At 37.0% G+C, this 23,497-nt stretch overlaps 1 protein-coding gene across 2 annotated transcripts in view; it reads left to right on the top strand.

Moving 5' to 3' along the window:
- LOC149795133 (uncharacterized) overlaps window positions 1-23,497 on the top strand; it is a 53,043-nt gene that overhangs the window by 17,002 nt on the left and 12,544 nt on the right. For both annotated transcript variants that reach the window (XM_089964840.1, XM_089964839.1), the window contains 4 exons: window positions 734-783; window positions 1,450-1,531; window positions 3,175-3,260; window positions 3,732-3,926. In XM_089964840.1, the coding sequence (XP_089820966.1) occupies window positions 734-783; window positions 1,450-1,531; window positions 3,175-3,260; window positions 3,732-3,926 (413 nt within the window). The remainder of the gene's footprint in view (window positions 1-733; window positions 784-1,449; window positions 1,532-3,174; window positions 3,261-3,731; window positions 3,927-23,497) is intronic.

The raw sequence follows: 23,497 nt of genomic DNA, 5'->3' as shown, positions 1-23,497 counted from the left end.
GATAATGTTGATGATTTTTTATGTAATGTTGATGGTGTATATAGGTAATGTTGATGTATATAGGTAATGTTGGTGATGTATATAGGTAATGTTGGTGATGTATGTAGGTAATGTTGATGATGTATGTATGTAATGTTGATGGTGTATGTAGGTAATGTTGATGATGTATGTAGCTAATGTTGATGGTGTATGTAGGTAATGTTGATGATGTATGTAGGTAATGTTGATGATGTATGTAGGTAATGTTGATGGTGTATATAGGTAATGTTGATGTATATGGGTAATGTTGGTGATGTATATAGGTAATGTTGGTGATGTATGTAGGTAATGTTGATGGTGTATGTAGGTAATGTTGATGGTGTATGTAGGTAATGTTGATGATGTATGTAGGTAATGTTGATGATGTATGTAGGTAATGATGATGTATGTAGGCAATGTTGATGATGTATGTAGGTATTGCTGATGATGTATGTAGGTAATGTTGATGATATATGTAGGTAATGTTGATGATGTATGTAGGTAATGTTGATGGTGTATGTAGGTAATGTTGATGTATGTAGGCAATGTTGATGATGTATGTAGGTAATGTTGATGATAAATGTGATTATATAAATACCTTTATGTACACTGTAAGTAATGTTCCTTCCTAAATAAACTTGAAAAGACAAGTATTTATGCCTTAATTGTATGCATTCAGTATTTGTTGTGTTTTTTACTTCTTCTTCCTCTCAAGCAAATGACTTACGGGAATGTGATGCGGAGCCTTTTAAGAAAATGTTGGAGGTAATTGCTTTCTTTACATGATTGATTTATTGACAAGGTTCCTTCATTGAAACGAATGATTTTTTTGACATGATTGATTTATTGACACAATTGCTTTATTGATATGATTGACTTATTGATGTGATTGATTTATTGATATAATTGATTTATTGATGTAATTGAATTTATTGATGTGATTGATTTATTGATATGACTGCTTATTGACATGATTTATTTATTGATATTATCGATTTATTGACACGATTGCTTCATTGACATGATTGACTTACTGATGTATTTGATTTATTGATATGACTGGCTTATTGACATGATTGATTTCCTACTGACTTAATAGATATTGACTTATTATGTCACTCAGTTGCTTCCCCTCATTGATCCTCTTTATGTTTACCGTTTGCGTCTGTCTATCTGTCTGTCGTTTATCTTTTAATCAACCATTTATTCTAAAAACAATGATTACAAATAATTTCAGGTAAATTTGTTTGTACTGCTTGTGAATGAAAAGAAAAGAGACATTTCTTTTTATAACAATTCCACGCTTCGAAATTTTCTGCTTTTTAAGTCAAACTTTGTTTCATTTTCGTGAACGTATGTGAGAGTGAATTAATCACACGTTTTCCCGAGGACTTTAAAAAAAGTACGATACATTTTAATAACATGTTACAGAAAACCAGAAATTTAAAAAGTCTGAATTTGAGTCACAATGAGTTTAGAGAAAAGGGAGGAATCTTGCTCGGAAAAGCTATTGGTAAGTTCTTTCTAAGCAATCTATATTATTCGTTATTTTATTTCATTTATTTTAATTTTTCTCGACACTTTTCCTAATGCAGTTACAGACTCAACATGTTTTCAAGAAGATAGATCTATTAATTGCTTACAGCTACATATCCCTTATTTTTCATCCACATGAACAGCTAATACCTCAAGATAAAGGGGTGGTGAGACTGCTCTTTCACTTAATGAGTACCAAAAGTAAAAAATATGATCAATGTTGACTGTTGAAGAAAACAAACATTAATACTGAAACAAGTAATTTGCGTCCTAATAAAGCTAAAATTCTGAACACCACCAGTTAACATTCGGACGGTCCTGTATACAATTTAGATGTCCCTTCACTGATTTATTTATGTCTTGATCCTGGCTCTTTTCACAGACTTCGATTGGAAAGTCAGAAACAAGCTCCTCTCTCTCTCTCTCTGTCTCTCTCTCGCCGGGCGCAATATACGGCACCGCCATCGTTATTTCAACACATTTAGTTGGCTTAGTGCTTAGATTCTCATCAATCCCTTCTGAGAAATAAAAAGGATATTTCCAGAGAAAGCTTTAGACTTAAGTGTTGATCTTATGTATTCGATAAGGCATTTCACGAGAACTATCAGACATATAATTTATCAGATGAGACCTTTAATGAGAATTTTCACAAGTATCATTTCGACGGAGCAGATGAAAGCGAAAATCGACATCATGTTTTTGTTTGTAAATTAAATAGTTTTTCACCTATTTAAATGAATATGTCTTTCTTTTATTTTTCCAATTTTAGGATTCAAAGATTGTCAACGTGGCTCTCAGTTTTCATTTAGGAAAATCTCCCTGCCTAGTAAAGACTTGTGGAGTTTCTTCGTTGCAATAAATAGCTGATTCAAAAAGGGAGACAATTCTTACGCGAAGGGGACACTTTTACGATAAAAGGAAACAATAGAATCAAAAACAGAACAAAATTAAATCAAATGTGCAGTTATGAGAATTTAATGCTGTTTTTTCTTTTCGTTTCTCTTGGCATAAACTGTAAGTTGCCATACAATGCAGATTACATAACGCCTCTCGGGCATTGTAGTACGAGTGATTCGACAACTGAAAGTTCATACCACGACAAACGCATATAAAAATATAAACTCTGAATAAGCAACCTTTAATTATCATCGAAAGCTCGATATTGTTATGAAGCAGTGTGATGTTGTTGAAATAAAACTGATAAATAAGACATTTACTAATTCGATGCAAATTTGATGATGTATCCAAAAAAAATTAAAACAATATAATTACGCTAGATAATGCAATTAATCCTTTCATATTATCGATCTCCAATAAATACCGTAAACTTGTTAATTCTTTAACTCTGCAAGACTTCTGGTTAAAAACATTTGCGTTTACCACAGTAAACTCATCTAAACGAAATAGAATATTACGAAATGTCGGTGAAATAAAGTACGTCCCCAAAGTCCCTTCTCGTGCTTGATATACATTTTGTAAACATTTAGTTGTATTTATCGATTATAGCGGAATTCAGATATAACGATATTAGTTATTGGAACCTTTGGTTTTGCTATGTACGGAATTGACTATATATCTATAATTATATAATATGAAGAGAAATTGTCATTTTCGTTAAAGGATCCAATGACACATTAGAAGAACTTGATTTGAGCTGGAATCATCTGAGACGTTCTGGACCAATTGGCATTGGGGAAGGTTTGGAGGTCAGTGTACAGCTAAAATATTTCATCGTATCAACTCTGTTGAAGATCAGTGTTTTTATTATTGTCCACATCTAATTTTCCAATTCAAAATGAAAAAAAGAAAGAAAAAAAGACAGAAATGGAAATGTTCACTTTTACCTTTGTTACTATGAGGGAGAGAGAGTGAGGGGGATCACTTAACAAAGCAGCATTCTGACATACGGACAACAGACAATATTCAGACATACAGATATGAACAGATATGAATAAAAAAGAATATTTGAATAAGGTCAACGACAGACAGAATGACGAATGAATTAAATCGCGATCAGCAGATTACATAGGATTGCAATAATAATACTAATAATAATAATAACAACAACAACAACAACAACAACAATAATAATAATAATAATAATAATAATAATAATAATAATAATAATAATAATAATAATGATAATAATAATAGTAATGATAGTACAATTACAACAGGAGAACATAACCTTGAAGTGTGTGAACCTAGCGTGGAATGGTTTTTACGTGGAGGGCTGCGAGGCCTTGGCACTGGCGCTGGAACTAAACACGAACATGACCGAGCTGAACTTGTCCTGTAACCGGATCAATAAGGAGTGTCTAAATATCCTCATGAACGGGCTTAAATTCAACTCTACCCTAAAGTCACTGTCGGTAAGATTTTTCAACAGGGTAAAATACGCCTTCCTTCGATGCTGGTACCATTCTCATATCATCATGGACTTGGTCTGAAATAGCAGCAGGGAAGGCGAACAGACCAATGTCGAAAAAACGTCAAAATTTCGAAAATAAACCTTCCTACAAATGATCGAAAAAAAGAAAAGTGTCGACAAAAATAAAAAAAGGCGTCGACACTTTACTGAGAAAATTCCTCCGGAATTTTTCTAATTAATATTACTTTATTGTCGTTGGTGATTTTTTTCTAGTTTATTATGCAAGTTGTTTACGCGATTACGTCTTAATTGAGGTCGCACCTTCCCTGCTGCTATTAATTTATCCAAATATCTTATCAAGACCTACACGATATCGGGATCTAGGATCATATAAATTTATTGTTATAAATCCATGCGGAGTAGCTTGCGCTCGTGAAAAGAAATTTCTAAACTTATTTATATCCATATCTCCGCTACACCAAGTTTGATGAATATTGCGCAACGTATGTGTGTCTACGCCATTAAACACAGCTAAAACATTACAGTTATCCCTGATTACTTTCGGAATCTGTACGTACCGTTGTGTTACATATATCACATCAGTGTTTTTATGTCTTCTTCGAGAAAATATTTTGCTGGATTTGATTGTTTGTCCAGCATTACATCATCGTATACAACTAAATTATTAATAAATCCGTCTATGGAATCTACTGATGGTACTTCATCAATATCGGTTATTATCTTTATCCAATAATCTTGCGTTTTCATTAAAATCTTTAAGCACATCATAACATCGTTGATCATCAACTGATGGTGCTACTAAATATAATTTGTCCCATTTTAGCCATCTCATTATAAGATTAAGTAACAATTGCGTCTTACCCGATCCAGATGGTCCTATTATTATCATTCTGATCGAATTTGGCAACGCAGGATGATGTTTGACAGGTTCTCGTTTTCGAGTCGCTGAGAAATCAATTATATCCATGTTATATAAACATATGAATCTATATTGTTTACGCTGTAGAACCAAAACCCCAACTAATGATCTATCCATGGCTACAACAAAAAAATGCGAGAATAGCATACGGTGGAAGATGTGCAATATGTAACAGGAATAAGTTTTCGTTTTTACCCAGAATTCAACGAAAAAACGGTGGTGATATTGCTAAATTAATGTCAGAGTTCCCAGGAACTCCGTGGGCTAAATACCAAGGAGAAAAACATCTACCATGATATAATTATTGAGGTCTGGTACTCGACTTGATATCAGGCTTGACAATCAGGATCAACCAAAAGCAGGCGAGAAACCAATAAACGCTATTGATAAAGCGTGTCATGTTCATGATGTAGCATATAAAAGTGAAAATCTACAAGACAGACATATTAAAGATGTGAAATTAATTCATGCGTTAAATTCTATAAAAAAATAAAAACATAAGAGAATCATTAGCTAATTGGTTAATAAGATCCGCGATGAAAGGTAAATTAGCGCTAGGTGCTGGTAATTAATTATAAATGGAATCGATTAATTATTGCCCAAGAGGATACTGGAAAGGTAACGCAGCAATTAGTAAACTCGCCGATGCAGCAAAAGTTACACGTGTTACTGCTAAAGCGTGGTTTTCTAAATAGGCAATATGGCAAATTTACCTACCACCACCGAAACAAATTCAGTATGCGTATTTCGATGTCAGCGTCCCTAATGAAGTTCATCAAGCAGATATCTTATTTTTACCACATGATACTGTACGCAGAAAAAGGTATAAATACGCGCTAACTGTCGTTGATGTTGCAAGTAGATATAAAGAAGCAGAACCATTATTGACAAAGACAGCTGCTGAAGTAGCTTCTGCGTTTAAACGAATTTATCATCGTGGACGCGGACCACAAGGTGGTCTACAATGGCCACATCTGCTACAGGTTGATCCTGGCAAAGAATTTCTTGGTCCAATATCATCGCTGATGAAGCAACATAATGTCACCATCAGACAAGGACATACCGCAATTCATCGTGATCAGGCAATTGTTGAACGATTTAATCGAACACTTGCTGAGCGGTTATTTGTATATCAATACGCGAAGGAATTTATTCAAGACAGGAGATCTCGTGAATGGGTTGCAAGATTACTAAGTGTAATAGTCGCGTTAAATAATGAGATTACTCGAACGACCAACATGAAACCTATTAATGCAATTACAACCAAAAAAAATATACCAATACAACGACGTGATTTTTCAACGCAACCAGTATTAGGTAATGTTACTGTAAGGTATTTATATGAACCCGGTGAACTCAAAGGTGGTAAAGAAGGAGCGACGGATCCTATTTGGAGTGTTACCACACATAAGATATCCATCGTGACAAGATCCTCAGGTAGACCCGCAATCTACAGATTAGATTCAACTGCTCCTCAGCGTGGATTTACACGTGAACAATTACAGGTGATTCCTGAGGATACGCAATTACCACCCAGATCACTTAACTAGCACCCCTACGCCGATTACACTCAGGGCAGGTCAACATGGTATTTTCTCGTGTATGACCGCGACTGTTATCTTTTCTGTCCACGGTAAATTGTCTTGGATTATTATTTGAATATCTCCATAACATCACACAATTACAACTTGTACAATGATTATTCTGTTGTTGTTTCAGCGCGTTAATAAATTCAACGTCGAGATCAAATTCTCGATTATTTTTTTATCAGATTGTTTATAACCAGCTAATTTTATCTTATTATATCATTGTCAATATCATCACTAGTCACTGACTCGTCCAAGACTATTCTCCGCAACTGAGATATTCTTCTGACTCGAGACACTGCGAGATAAACTAGGTTTGACCACTCGATACGATCATCTATAATCCAAACAACTGTATCAGAAATAGTTAATCCCTGAGATGAGTGAATCGTCATTGCATATCCTAGTGTCCACGGAGATTTGTTGAACGATAATACATCTTCAACAGCGTTGATATCAACTGTGATAATATCATTTAATACTAAATTCTGTTTCTTGGTCTGTCCCGGTATATCAACGTCAGTATTTTTCCGCCGTATATCAGCTGGTCGGTAACATAATGGAACTGGCAATGTTGGAAACTTTTCTTTATGTAACTGAAACGATTCCCGTTGAAGTGTATCACGAACTATTTTTCTACTTGCAACTATCAGATCATTTGGTCGCCACGTTTGTAGAAAGTTGTTCATGGGTGTTTCTGGAATTATTCCACGCATTACTTCACATTGAATTTTATTCGGCTGTAGTCTGATTAATTTTTAAAACTGTTTTAATTCTGCATCAAGCGCTCTATGATCATCATTTATTTCTTCGTAATAATCGACAAAGTTCTTTAGCCATCCATGTGGAGATGGTCCAACAAACGGTGGTGGTTGACCGTGATCGCCGCACATTATCACAGCAGTATTTCTTGTTAATAACCAATCTATAAATGTTTTTAATGTTTCTAACGGCACAGTGCATATTTCATCCCATATTATAATCCTCGGAATCTATTTTTCTCACATCCTCGAAGAAGTCCATGCATCACCCTTCCATCGGAAGAAGCTATGATAAGTACATGATTGTGCTCCTCGTTGTTTCATCTCTCGCGTGAGTCTGTGTGTAGGTGTTAGCACGATCATATCTGAGTTCTGAAATAATTCGATTGCTCGGGTAGTCTTACCAGAACCGCCCGGTCGTTTAGATAAACCGTTTTATTTCTAGTTATTGGATCATATACCAATGGTGCAGATGATTATTGTAGTTTTTGATGTTTTTTTTAACAATTAATTGCTTTAACCGCAACATCAGCTGATTCGGAATAATCAAGTATATTTTCCTTTTATATTCTCCACGAACCCCACTGTGCACAAGTGTCTATATTTAATTTTTCTAACAGTCCTGAATATTTTTACTGATATAAAATGAATCTGTAGCGACTCTGACAGCGAGTGTAGAAACTTTATTTATCATCGATAATAGATTTATTGAAACGTACGCGAGCATCGATGATCTTAAGTGAGTATACTGCGGTGACTCACCGTCCATGTAGCTCACAATTGTACCTAGTTTATTTCCATTTGACAAGATAGCTCTTTCTCGACTTATAAACGTATTTCTGTTCGTTGTATCAACGATTATAAAATCTAACTCAGCATCATCCGTGATCAATCTTGTACAATATCGTTTATGATTATATGCTCCTCCTTGAGTGAACTTACCGATTATTTTTCTACTGAGATCTTTTGCGATTTTATTCTCGTAATTGGCTATATCGGGGTTTTTATCATCAGAATATTTCTTTTGTTGTGGTAACCAAACTTCGGTTTGTTTCCGACATGATATAATTGCTTCACTTACAATCAACAGTGTTAATATCGCACAATCAAGCATATACCGTAATAGTACTACTGGTGCCCACATTTTTTCTGAAAGATGTTTTCCAAACCAAACATAACAAATTGGATGAAGACCCATAACAAACTCGAATGATTCGATACAAGCAAATCCAGTTAAGTCAAAATCCGGTAATGGTCCATTTATCGATACTCGTGTCATCTCGTGCGTCGGATGACCGAAGCGCTCAAAGCACACAGAACAATCTCCGTATCCAAGAAAACTTCCACGATAACACGCAACCATATCAACTGAAATAACATCTTATGATCGTATTTAGTATTCCATAGTCCGCCGTGTCCGTATTCGACACAACTTGATATTATATCATCAAGAAAATCAAATCTAGTTGGTTTCCACGAATTTTTCTTTCTAGCAAAATGATCCGCAACTGATGGAACGGTAAAACAGTTGCTTAATAGTTCGTCAGTATCATCAGTATATTGCAGTGCAAGATTTTTCATTTTCTCGTGAAGAAGATCTGTTCGATAAATAACACCATTTGGTCTTACAAATTGATCAAATTTACTTTTTTCTTCCATATCTGATTCGTCGTTAGAACTTTGAAACAGCCATACTGACACAGGATCGTTTTTACTTATCTCGTTAATAAAATCAAACATATCTCCGCTATAATATTTAACAGTTCGATCTCGTGGAAACACTGTTACTGCGCTGGTCCACGCGTGAGCGTTATGATCAATGATATTTATTGGAGCTCCTTTTGATTTATATTTTGATTCATCTCCCCTGTTATCGTCGCTACGGTTATTGGGAATTTTAATTTTTTTCCTAACTCAGTGATATCTTTGATAGACGCCCCGGTATCTTTAACCATCTCGCCCCACTCATTTATTATTTTACGTCTTTTATCTGTTAAACCGTTTCCACGGGCCGCGTTTGTAAAATGTTCTATTACTCGTTCAGCCACACAGTTTATTTTTGAAAATCTCATCGGCGCCAGTTTATCAACGCTGGGTTTTTCATTTATCACATAGATTCCATAAATAACTGCTGTCACAGGATACGCTCGCTCATAATACGGTTTGTCAATACCACTCAGCGCTCCTGGTTTGGAATTTCTACTCAGTATGACAGTTTTGTTTTATTACTGTGGACAGGATCATATTTGTCACGGATAATCCAATTGTTGTTGTTGTTGAGTTTAATTATAGTGGCGTGCGCACAATTGTGCATGTGCCACTTTTTCTGACTGCACCGCAGCCTGCTAAATGTTCCTGGGGAAGGGGATGGTGCCACCTCCCCCAGGCTTTTATGGATTCAAGGAACCCTGATAGTTTGGCGTCAATCTGTGGGTCCATAAAGGTCCCTACGGTTGAATGGTTGGCTGTCATTAGTAGGAAGGAGAGCTCGGGATCGGTCCTGCTTGCTTTACATCGCTGGTTTCTTGTTACATTTGCCTGGTGTTTCTTGCAAAATTTTTTTATTTCTTTTTTTTTCTTTTTTTTTTTCTTCTTCTTCAAAATTTTCTAAAAGGAGGGGGGATGTTCTATGCTGTTTATAGAGGTTCTTAGTAGAAATCATGTATGAAGAGAGAATTTCAAGGTTATTATGGTATTACTAGTCGAGGTGTTTAGGGTGTGTTTCCTACGTTATGTTATTTAAAGTTTTTAGATATTACCTCTTTAAATTATTTATTAATTAATGTTTTTAGAGAGTGAATGTTATTTATACTTTATTTAGTAAGAGACCGGAGTCCTAGCCGATTACACGGTTCGTTAAGGACATCTAGGACCGGAATCCTAGCTGATTACTCGGTTCATTAAGGACATCTAGGACATCCGATTTTGCGGTTTCCTTAGTTTTTTTATAGGTGCTTCGTAAGTGAATTATTTATTAATACTTTTTTAAAATTGAAAGATATGTTATGGGTTTTTATGTGGTGGCTTTTAAATTTATTTAGCTAGTTACTGGGTCTTTTGGTTTTGTGGGGATAGTAATTATATTTTGTTCATAAGTCCTGCCGAGTCTATGAATTGATTTATATTTTTATATGCTGATTGTTTATTTTTATTAGAGTCCATAAGTATCTCTGGGTATGTGTGTGGTGATCCAATCACTTTTTGGTTTTTGATAAATATTTTCCGAGCAGGTTGATATTTTGGGCATATATTGAATACGTGGTGTAGATCTTTGGTGGTGTGGCAGTTAAAGCAGTTAATGGTTGCTGGTTTGGGTCCTATAAACCTTCCAAAACTACCTGCTAGTTTAGTTTTTCCAGTTATTATCCTGTTCTAAATAGGTACCCTTAGGTAGCTGTATGTTCCCATCTACGTTGTTTTGGGTTTCATGGTGCTTTTTACCTTTTGTGGAGGAGTTCCAAAACTCTTGCCATGTTTGGTCTATATATGTTTGTGCGAAGCTTATTGCTTCTGTAGAGCTATAGTTAAGCTTGATAGAGTTTTGATCTCCTAGTTCGGTTTTTGCAACTTTGTCTGCTGTTTCGTTGCCAGAGATTCCAATGTGCGACGGTATCCACATGAGCTCGACTAATTGATGTGCTGTGGTGATAATCCAATTATCTGTTTCTGTTAACACGACAAATTTTATTCTGAAAAGATAACTTCTATCATCGAGCTGCTCAATAATAGCTGCCGCTCGTTTGTCATTCATCGTAGCGTCGATGATATCTTTGTCGCGTATAATCTTGAACGTTGACCAGACATGAGATGCACCATCTGCGTGAAATTCTTTCTTGGCGTCGTGAATTTTATTGATCAAACTTTTATTTTTCTTATCAATTAGATGTTTTATTGGTAAATCAGAAGATATCCTGTCGAGGTTGAATTTACTTGTTTTCCAGGGCTTGATTCTGGATAATCTCTCGAATTCTCCCATATTATATTTCAGACAAGTATTTAAATAAAAAATATCACATATAAAATGTCTCAACAGAACAAGTGCAAATGGTTGATGATCGGATCAATTACTGGTTGTAATAAATCCTGCAGGAGGGAATTCTGAAGGATTCACTTGCAGTCCGTTCGTAAGGGTTGTTTAGGACCGATACCGTGTCTGCGATGTGGTGTTGGAGTACGAGGTAAAGCAGAGTTATGTGCGCGTTGTGGTGGTAAAAATATCGCGAACTTAAAATATACTCTGATAAGAAAAATAATATCAGTGACGGAGCAATAAAATCCGTGGAGGATTATTTAACTAAATTTTCAGACAAATTATGATTTAAACAAATAATATTATTGTATAATGAAGCAAAATGAATTTGTCCCACATCCTATAATAACAAACCACGAATCAAATATTGATGGTGTGATCAGAAATTGCAGGTTGAAAATACCAGTTGGTTCCGTTGATAATGTCGGTTATCTTAGGTTTAATGCTGGAAAGAAAAAGTATTACTGTCATCGTTTTGTGTACGAGTGTTTCTTTGGGATAATCAAAGACGGTCTTGTGATCGATCATATTGAGGGGATCCTCAGAATAATAATTTATCCAATCTGAGGGTTGTCACACAAAGCCAGAATTGCAAATTTGAAAACACTGGCTATAATGATAATAGTGCCAGAGCAGTTTTATCCATAAATTTAGAAACTCGCGAAGAAATAATGTTTCAATCAATGTATGCAGCTGATAAATATTTTGATATTGAAAGATTTTCAATACGTTCTGTCGCGGAAAATATAACCAAATCTGCTTTCTCAAAAAAAAAAAAAATCACATTTCAATATTGTTAGAACAGGTTATATTTATTAACTATTTATTTTAATTTTTTTCTATAAATTTTAGTGTATTTAAGGGAGATAACTCCATTGAGTATATTCATGTAATAAAGTTACCTCTCTTTGACCATGTCACAGACCCGCAAACGTGTTTACGATAAAATATCAGACTTGTAAATAAATAATTTTTTTGCGTTAATTATCCTTGTTATGTTAGGTGAAAAAACCGTAATATTGTATCGTAAATTCGATAAATTGTTCTTTTTTTGGTATTCTACGTTAAAAATATAAATTTCAGTGTATTTAAGGGAGATAACTCCATTCAGTATATTCATGTAATGAAGTTACCTCCCTTTGACCATGTCATGAAGCCACAACGTTTCCTAAATTATTTTTTAGGTACATCTGATTTTGTTAGGCAAAAGTAAATATACTCTGAATTCATATGTTCGGAATTAAAGTTCAGTTGTATCGAAAAACACGAAATATTGCTTTCTTGGGTGATAAATGTTAACGGTTAACTATATAATGATTTCTGAAACATATATTTGTCAGATGATTCCGTGGCCTATTGCTAGCGCGTAGAATTACTGAACTCGAGGCCCGGCAAACGAGTCCCCATGGCTGACAAATGTCGGTGGTTACTCTTATTAGCAATTTTTTTAATTAATTGGGGCCCCGCCAGGCCTGCAAACTCAACAGAACACCCACCCCACCCCACCACGTCACTGGCTGTGGACACATGTTTTGTATCACCCACGCTCTGATTATGTGGGGTGTGGTGTTCTGTTGAAAGTAGATAATGGCTCCGTACATGTTGTGCTGTCCTTAATTAAGATTTATATGTTGTGTTTCGTGTATCCTCTAAACTTGCTAGAATGCGGTGGCAATCTAGGAGTTTACATGGGGATTGTATGTTGTATTGTCTGTGTCGTCATTCAACAAATATGCCCTCTTGAACCTGCTAGACCGTTGTTTGACGGGTTAGGGATCTCATAGGGGGTTGTGTTTCGTGTGTCCTCTAAACTTGCTAGAATGCGGTGGCAATCTAGGAGTTTACATGGGGATTGTATTGTTTTTATTTTATTTTAAGGATATATATTCCATATAATGAATCACGAAAATATCAACAATATTATTTCGGCTATTAAAAGATTGGAAAAAGACGGTATTAATATATCTGATGAACTAAATCATGAAAACATAATTTCTGATTTTGAAATTTTACAAGAACGTACAAATGATTGTGGTTATGTACTTCCATCCGAACACAAGTTCATAAAACTAATCCAGGCTGCGATGTTTCAGTTACTAGCTACTGTAGAAAATGATCAAGTGAAGGAATTCGTTCCTCTTTCTGCTGCAGTAGAAAAAATTAGATCGGAGTTATCCCACGAATACGAGGCAAAAAGAATAATTAGTACTCGTATAAGACAATTAAGAAAAATTATGTCAGCGAGTAATTTCGTTACTGATGAAACGACCGAGCACATGTAATATTTTATCAGAAATATTTATTTTATTTTATCAGAAATATTTTATTTTATCAGAAATATTTTTTCTGAAATATTTATATTATTCAGAAATATTTTTATCATTCAGAAATATATTTTTATCATAAAATTTGATCATTTTACATAATTCTGAGTACCAACTACCCCATTAAAATTACGAAATTGATTGGTTTGCACGATACTGAGTACCAACTACCCCATCAAAATTATGAAATTGATTGGTTTGCACGATTGTGAGTACCATCTACCCCATCAATTTCAGAAAAAATCAAAAAATATTTCTGGTAAAATAAAATATTTCAGAAAAAATAAAAAGTATTTAAAAAAAATACGTCTTATAAAACAAAATATTTCAGAAAAAAATAAAAAATATTTCTGATAAAATAAAAAAAATATTTCAGAAAAAATAAAATATTAAGATCAAAGATCTATGATCAAAAATCATTACGATAAAAGTCTTTAAGACGAAGATCTACGATCTTACATGTAGGTTCACAATCAATTTCTCCCCACGCAGGTCAATTAATCGTCCTATGTGGTCGGTGAGTTTGAAACTGATTCGTGACAAATACCGATTATGTGTACGTAGATAAACAGGAGTGGTTGGCTCTTGCACGATCAAACTCCCAGGAGATACTTGTGGAGTGAACGTTTATAAAATATATCCTTGTTGAGCCTGATTTGACTTTCCAAGATCTATTTGATAGCTGCCATCGATTACGTCACAAACAAGATTGACTGCAATCGTTGATGTTATATTAACGATTCCTGGTGAAATATGTCTACCGCCTCCTTATGGGTCATTGTTATGTCTGAGGATAAACTCAGGTGGAGTTATTTTTTCCACGCATCGAGTATTTTAGGAAAGTTTACGTTGATAAGATTCTTGAGTGATTTTATAAAGTCGTCGGTGGCAAATCCCGGTAGTATAAAATTTAATAAATCTGCTTCATTTATCTTATAATGATCAAGATAAGTTTGTTTGGTACTTTTACCTGTCTTAAGCGGAAGAACACCTTCATTTATGACATCAATAAAATACCGATTAACGTATTTAAGATCTAATATAATTTGATTCAGATGTTGTATTGTTTCAATAATTTTCCTTTTCAGATCGTTATTAGGATACTCCAGAATATAATTTTGAAACAACTGTGTTAATGTTGTTGATGTATTTGTAAACTCGGCCTTAATTTCGTCGAATATAATCCTGACATATTTTTCACCAACATTTGTGGTTGAAGCTGTCACATCAACAACAACAAAATGAGGAAATGTTGGTGTAATAAGTTTTCCACCAGCAGCAGCAACATAATCTCTCCATGCTGGATACTGACGAGAAAAACGATATCCTGGAACCGTTATAAGTTTTGCTTCGTCGGTGAGAAATTCACTTAACTTCGGTTCTGATGATCCATGATACTCTGGCGGGATTTCAGGCCAACCTAGTACGGATCTTATCGATGATTGATAAATATCAACGGCATAATCAGGTGAATGTATTTCAATCGTTGCTGATAAAGTTGGCTCATGAACGTTAATTGATACTTTTGCTTCTTTTCCGGTTATTGATTTTATTCTACGTTGAAATTCTTCATTGATTTCCTCGACCTCATAACTGCCAGTTGGTATTCCAACAACGACCCAATCAGGTGTTCCATCTGGTTTGTTTTTATTAGCAAATACAAGCGAATTATTTGCTGCTGTACCATTAAATGATTTCGATTTGATGTTTGGCCAGCTGTAATATACTCGTAATCGCGCTAACGCGATTTCATTCGCGCAAATCGCAGTTGGAAAATTAACATTAAATTCAGGATTAGTCGAGCTTATCGAGATCATTGTTGTTTTTGGTGGAGCTGTGTTTGTCACGATCTGCTGGAGTAGCTTTACTGATGTCATTATTAATACTCGTACCTTGAACAGCACTGTTATATATTTTAATCATTTCTGAAAACTCAAAATCAGAAATCATTCCATCGCTGAGGCTTGCTGATAACAACGAAGATAACTTGGAATATGCGAGCGTCGCTGTGTGTAATTTTATTATGTAATCGGATAATTTTTCATTCATGCAGGTGCATATTTTTTTGCAACGATATTAAAAACACCTGCAATAGTTGTTGCTGCTGAAATACAAATTGTTACGGCTACTGGTGCCATCATCGTCATTGTTGACAATATAACACCTGTTCCAGCAACAACAGCGGATACTGAATAAACAATCACGTCGACGATAACCAGTCGTCGTCGATATTTTTTTACTTTTACCGTATATTGTTTGATGATATCTTTCAACGCTGCTTGCCATTCACGCGCTTGATTGTACCTGTATTGAGATGCATCGTCGATTGAGGTACTCATTATATTTGATGCAGTAACCAATTGGGGTGTTTCAGCTACAAATTCCAAACACCACCAGTAAGATGTTGCGATTAATTTCTTATCAGCTGCTTCCAGAATAAATATTTCTTCGGTTCCCTTGTTTAATATGATAGTTACAACTCCAGAAAACTTATCAGTTGAATGACGCCATGGATATGTTGTAAATATCTCAAATTTTGCAGCACTGAACACAGATAGCTTGTACACGCCAGTGACTATTGCGGTATATTTAATAGTTCTATTCTGCGTTGACCATGTTGCAAATGCCGATGATACCGTGTATACGATGTTGGTAATATGCCCGGGAGTTATTCCAGGTGGAATTTTAATCAAACTAATTTTGTTAACGATCTCAGGAATCCCCGCCACGATGTCTTCGAGTGTTCGTTTGATCGTGTCGATGTTAGTTTTGATATCAGATAGTTTTTCGTCAACGGTGTGGACGTATTTTTTCGTTGCTGCGTTTTCGTCGGATGTTGGATCTCTCAAAACTACTATCTTATTCCCGTTCATGCTGAGTTCTCCCGTCATTGTGTCACCGGTATTTTTCATGCGATTAGCAACGCTTCTTTCTGATGGTTGTAAATGATATACTTGAGTCTCTGATTTTTCCGCTGTCAGTAAACACAGGGATGTTTTCCGTGACCGCACCGAGTACTCGTCGAACTATGTCATTCCATTTGATGTTAGTCGTTTTTAAAACACCATATCGGTCCTGAAAAACAACAACTTCATCTCGGTCAACTCCAGCAAGATTCATAATGTCGGCAAGTTCATCTTTAGTTGCGTACTTTGACAAATATATGTCATCGGATTTTTTCTTACTTTTCTTGCACGTGGAGGTAGATCTTCCGTAAATATCAACCATTATATAAAATCCTTGATCTGTTTAAAACACCATGCGCGCAACGAAGCGGTTACTTGTATAATCATGCACAACTTTATGTGGCGGTTTGGATGATTTTGATATGGCGTTAAGTACATTAATTGCTTCACGGCCGCATGTTGGCGGATCTGTCATTGATTGTGTTGGTAGCGTTGAATACCAAACTTTTTTATGAAGTGCTCGACATACTTGATAAATTCAACGGGTAGAGCTAATCCGTACGAGTCAAAATAAACAATTCCACGTGGATCAATTGCGTATGATACCCAATGAGTACCGGGTCCTAAATTTGAGTCAAGTTAATAATACCCGTTTCAACGCTGTTTGGTCGTTGTGGTAATTGATCTCGCATAAAAACACCTCTGAAATTTTTTATTTTTAATCGTTTAGCAGCATCGAGTAAATCAAAATTTGATGCTGGAACGTCTAACGAAGTGATCCTGGAAGCCTCAGACCTCTTCCCCCAACGAGATCCTGGCAATCTTAGGCCGCGTCCCTTTTTTGTATCCCTTTCCTGTTACTTTCTTTAAAGCCATTCCAGCAGCGTTTGCAACAGTACCTAACGCGGCTGCTTTTGCTACGGCTGGAGCAGCAGCAGCTATTATCGCCGGAATGGCCGCGAGAAGTGGAAAAATACCACCTGTTTTAATCATGTCCTTGATGGCGCTCGAAGAAAGATGAAATTGAACTCTGGTTTTCGATTCTATAGCTTTATTGAGATGTTTAATCTGGTTATTTGTCAACGATAATTTGTTTGGACCGCTACTAGAAATCTGATCTCGCTTTAGTGATATTTTTGTTCCGTATTTGTTAGCGTTTTTTGATTGTAATTTTTTCACCTGACCGGGAGTCAGAGTGACATTAACATGATTGTATGACATGTTTTATATAAATATCTTTTTCTAAATAACACGATTATAGATTTTCCACTGGTGCATCAACGACTCTCATTCGACCGCTACCACCTTCAAGTAACATTGCCTTATCACTGAGTATAACCGCGATTGTTCTGTAGGTGCCGCGAATAAAGGGCGGACCAGCTATATCAGGAGGAGGGTCATTAACATGAGGTCGGAAGTGTATATCAACGAGAGACTGTTTGGATAAATCAAGATGCTCCAGCGAAAAGTAATAAATCGGATACAGTTTTGCAAAATCTAACTGTGATATTTGCAGCCCTGTGTCTACATTTAAATCACGTCCCATAAATGTCATCAAACGATGATATGCGCGTGCCACATGATTTGTGGTATAATCTAACGAGATATCTTCGGATGGTTCTTGTTGTCCGTTTATCCTCAACGAAACCTCGCTAACACCGAGATCGTCAAATATCATATGTGAACGTTCCTAACTACCTATCCGAGTTTTATCTTGCAGCGCAATAAAAATATGTCGTGGCGCAGAAACACCTTGCTGTGATGCTATATGCCATGTAAACATACCTCTAAGGGTGTCTTGAGCAGCATCTGTGGTTACTGTTAACCATGATAGCAATGATTTACCGCCTTGATCCATGAAAGACAATAATTTCTGTTCTTCTGTAATTGATGGAGTTAATACTGGCATCCACAGTGAGAGTTTCGTTATATTTACTCTACTAACATCGGCAACATCACTCCTTCGCCAGATGGCATCATTATCATCACCTTTTCTTGCAAGTACAACTGTGTGTCTAACTCCAAAGATGACTTTTCTAACATCTCTGCAAAATCCGAAGATGTGAGATAATGGAATTGCACATGAAAACTCTCTATTGTCACCTTCAACATTGCTCGGCGTGTTGCAAATCCCAAGTTGTAAGTTGCATTAATATCTTTTATAACATCAAAAGCAGCACCTGGTCTGGCTGAGTGTTCAAAATCAACTAGTTGTGGATTAGATGCAGTATCTTGTGGTGTCCGTATTTTAATATACTGAACATGATCGGCGTTGTCGGCAGTATCCTTAGCAAACATCATTGATGGACCAGCTGATCTTGTGTAATCATTAGAATATCTTGCTAGACCAATTATTGTTGTAGCAACATCGACATCATTCTGAATCGATTCGATATTTCTTCCATCAATCATGTGTGTGGTGCTACTAAACAATGCCATGATCCCGTTGTTGACAAAACCAACTCGGTAATTGGGATCGTATACAGTACCATCCGCCTTTACAAGTTCACCTTCTATTTCAATAAACGCCTCAGAGGGTAAGAAATATCTACTTGTATCATGAACTTGAAATTCGATACGTCCACGTTGATTTGGTTCTCTTGCATTATAGGAATAAAACTGATAATCACGTACCGATTCATCTTTGAGGACCGGTTCATCCATTTTAAATGCTGAGTCGGATATACGTTTAAACATTTATTATATAACTTTGATTTAAATCATCGTCGCGCTGACTTTGTCAAGCGAGTACGAAGTCCACTTTCTGCTATCAAATTTGCAGTAATATTTCTTTGTACTTCATCAGATTCTTGATCCATCAAGGCTGCTAGTTTTTTTTATTTGCGGCTTGATTTATTATTTTACTGACCTGCGCAGGCATAATTTCAGTACTTGGTAATTTTATTGGTTGTCGTTTTCGTCGTATTAATCGTGCTAGTCTATCTTTGATCGCGAGAACGCCTTACCAGCAAAATTGATAATTGCACCAGGAGGTTTTTCACGAACAACAACGATAGCTTTCATCGATAATTGTTTTGCAACAAGTGCTACTTTTGGAGCTAATCTTCGAAATAACCCTTGAACAACATCACCAAGTCCATCTCCGTAAGTTGCTCTGTAGATTGGTAATCGTGAGTTTACCGCTCTGACCTGTACGGGTCAATAACTTCTATTGTACATGATCATTTTTATTTCATTTACCATTTAGCTAATCGCAGTGACTAATCATCAACGAGCTCATCAATAAGTTCTCGGTAAACGCTGATATCCATGATGCCGCCGCGAAATAATCGTTGACAAATATCAGCTACTTCATTAATTATTTCTGGTGAGTTATTTCCGGCACGTTTTCCTCCTATGAGAACTTCTAACCGTGACACGTCATCGAGGATATTGTCAGGACAAATAATATTACCTCCGAAACCACTTCCGGTTGCTCCGTCTGTTGTTTTCTTAAATAGTCTTAAGGGTGATCTTTCTTCTTTTGTTTTTTTAAGTATCTCTTTAGACCCTTTAAGTTCCGACATCAACTTTTGCTGCGGTGAAGAAGATTGTTGTTGTTCTATTTGTTGCAGAGGTTGAGGAAGTTGATATGAAGGCTCTTGCTGGGAGACTTGTTGTTGTTCTAGTTGTTTTATTTTCTCTCTATAAAGTCTTTTTACTTCTTCAGGAAGACTTTTGTATTCTGGACCTCTAGCTTGTTTTTTGTTGTAATATATACGATATACCCATCTAATAAAATCTTCATTGTTTATTTTTTCATAATTTGGTTTTAAAATATCAGATTTATTATCTATACCAAATAATATTGTTTCGGGCAAATCATTTTCTTCAGCATTTCTAATATCTTCGATAAACCCTTCGTTAAATTTGGCAATCAATTTTACGTTTTCTTTTACTGGTTTGGGTTTAGGTGCAATTTTTTTTTTTCACGTCGGCAACTTCAGTACGAAGTTTTCCAATACCTTCAAGTATTTCTTCATCCATGGATGGAGGCTGAGCCGCAGCTATATCAGTTGGAAGATCTCGTAAAATCTTCTTTGTCTGTTTAGTTCTTCTTGCTATTTTTTCATTTTGTTCTGCGGATTGTTTTAATACTGGAATAATACCCCTTTTCCTCTCCTCCTCGTCTTCCTTAATATCTCCCCAAATAGTTTTTTTCAGCAGCCGCTGAAGCTTTTTCAGTAACTGTAGTAACGGGTTTAAATAGTGTTTTAGAGTCTTCCTGGTACTCAACTTGTGCTTCCTGCTGCGCTCGTAAGTTTTCTCTAAATGAGTCTCTAACAGGAAGAAATTTCTTAATTGCTTCTAATCGTTCTCGTGCTATTCTTGCAGTATGAGATTCAGAGTGAACCATTTTATTATAACAATAATTTTTATTAATTAATATCAGCAGGGAAGGCGCGACCTCAATTAAGACGTAATTGCGTAAACAACGTGCATAATAAAGTAGAAAAAAATCACCAACGACAATAAAAATAATATTAATTAGAAACATTCCGGAGGAATTTTCTCAGTAAAGTGTCGACGCTTTTTTAAAAATTTTGTCGAGTTTTCTTTTTTTCGATCATTTGTAGGAAGATTTATTTTCGACATTTGGACGTTTTCTTGACCATTGGTCTGTTCGCCTTCCCTGCTGCTGAAATTGACCCCTCTCCAGATTAAACATCACCACGCCGTATTTATTACCATAGCACATAATACGAACCCCAAAGTATTTTATTTTGACATTCACCCAGTGTGAATAACCGTCAATTTATATTGCATATCGAAATTTTTAGTTTAAATAAATGACGAGCTGAAATTTATATGCGATGTATAGCAACAGTCGGATAGATGACCAGCATTAGGCCTGCGAGATCCTTCATGCTGCGAGTGTACCTGTAAATCAAATTATGCTGACACATTTGCCAGCGGTAGTATTGGTCGGCGGTCCATGGCCATCGGCATGCGTTAGGGCCCTAGGGGTTTAAGTGCCATTTGGAGATACGTTAATTATTTGTCATGTAGGGAAGCTGCTCCTTATCGAGACTTAATCAGCGTAGTGACCTTGGTAACCGCCAAACATTGGAATTGCAACTTACAGGTGAAGAATGGCATCTGATGGATCAACTTTTAATCTCAGATACTTGCAATATATATATATATATATATATATATATATATATATATATATATATATATATATATATATATATATATATATATATATATATATATATATATATATATATATATATATATATATTATATATAGTCTAAGGTTGACATTGCCCAGGGTGGGAGTGGGAGACAAGCGCCCCAATCCTCCAAAAAATGCCCCATACGGCTTGCGTCTCTGACTGCCTCTGTCAACTAAAATCCAGCTCCTGGCCTTCGCGAGTGGCTTAGATGTGAAGCCCGGCTGACCATGTTTTCTCTAACAAGAGAAGAGGTGAAGGCGGCCCACTGGCGCCTTAAAACCAGTTGCTTCGGGTAGATGGGACTCGTAAGAAAGAACACTGTTAGGACAGGCAATAAGACCACCTCCTAAGCCACTTCCACTAGCGCCAGGAGGATCATCGCCAGGATCTCTTTCTTCACCCAGTGAACGTAATTCCTCCTGCTGTTTCAATTCTTCTTTTGTTTTTTGCTCGTAAACCTTGGATGGTAGCTCATCTAGGAGAAGGAAAACTCCGATTCCAAACCTCTGCTGCCTTGTGGCTATACCCACTCATGGGAAAGGCTAAGGGAGTAAACCCCGACAGAAAATCCGGAGATGGAGTCCCTAAGACGGTCTGACATTGACTTCAATGTCATTCCGGCAACTCCTGCGACGCCGTTGGCGCCAAGCTGTATCGGCATTCGTCGTCCCCTTGGGCACACCAGCTGCGTGGAGAGGGGGGATCTGCTGCATGGACATCAGCTGATTCTCCATACCACCCTGCCCAGGCTTCATAGCTCCACTGGAGAGGACACTCAAGCGTCGTCGTACGGCGTCGGCACAACACGAGAAGTAGCAGTTTACCGGTTCAAAGTCAAAGCTCGATTGGCGTAGAGCTTGGTGCCAGGGGTTACTTCTGACGGTGGGAGAGATCATCAGGTCTCACTGGACAGCTACCGCCCGCCTCAAGCTGGGCAGCCCCCAGTCAGTAAGGTGCTGCCCGCCATGGCCTGCCTGCTTTACTGGGTGCGTGGAGCTTAGAGAACCATTTCGACAAGCGGGCCACAAAACTCCGCACCAGGAAAGACTAAAAGAAGAAATAAGAAGACTCCAACTCTTCGTTTTGCAACCTGGAACATCAGGACCATGTGTCCTGGATTGACCGCTGACCTACAGCAAATCGACGATGCACGGAAGACTGCCGTCATTGACAGAGAACTGTCCCGACTGAACACTGACATTGCCTGCCTCCAGGAGACCCGACTAGCTGACAGCGGCACAATCAGGGAAGCCAATTACACGTTCTTTTGGCAGGGGAAGCCCTTGGATGAACCTAGGCAGCATGGTGTAGGCTTTGCCGTAAAGAACACGCTACTCGCCTTCATTGAACCTCCATCATCAGGTACTGAGAGAATCCTTGCCCTCCGGCTGTCAACATCCTTAGGCCCGATCAACATCTTCAGCGTGTACGCCCCAACCCTCTGCTCCACCTACGAGGAGAAAGACAGGTTTTATGAGGCTCTGGATCAGGCAATATCCAGTATCCCCAACAATGAAAGCCTTTACTTACTAGGAGACTTCAATGCTAGAGTGGAAGCTGACCATGAGGCCTGGTCCACCTGTCTCGGCTTTTACGGAAGGGGCAAGATCAACGAGAATGGTCAGCAACTGCTGGAGATGTGCTGCTCCCACAGCCTGTGTGACCAACACTTTCTTCAAATGCAAGGAGATCCACCAGGTGTCGTGGAGACACCCACGTTCACGCCACTGGCACCAGCTAGACCTCGTCATCACCAGGCGTGCAGAACCGGCCAGTGTCCTCCTCACCCGCAGCTACCACAGTGCCGATTGTGACACGGACCATTCCCTCGTGGCCAGCAAG

Source organism: Sinohyriopsis cumingii, chromosome 7, assembly GCF_028554795.1.
Source record: "Sinohyriopsis cumingii isolate HCF-2022 chromosome 7, ASM2855479v2, whole genome shotgun sequence".
Taxonomy (NCBI): domain Eukaryota; kingdom Metazoa; phylum Mollusca; class Bivalvia; order Unionida; family Unionidae; genus Sinohyriopsis; species Sinohyriopsis cumingii.
Note: the sequence above shows the minus strand (reverse complement) of the source record. Positions and strands in the feature narration are given on the sequence as shown.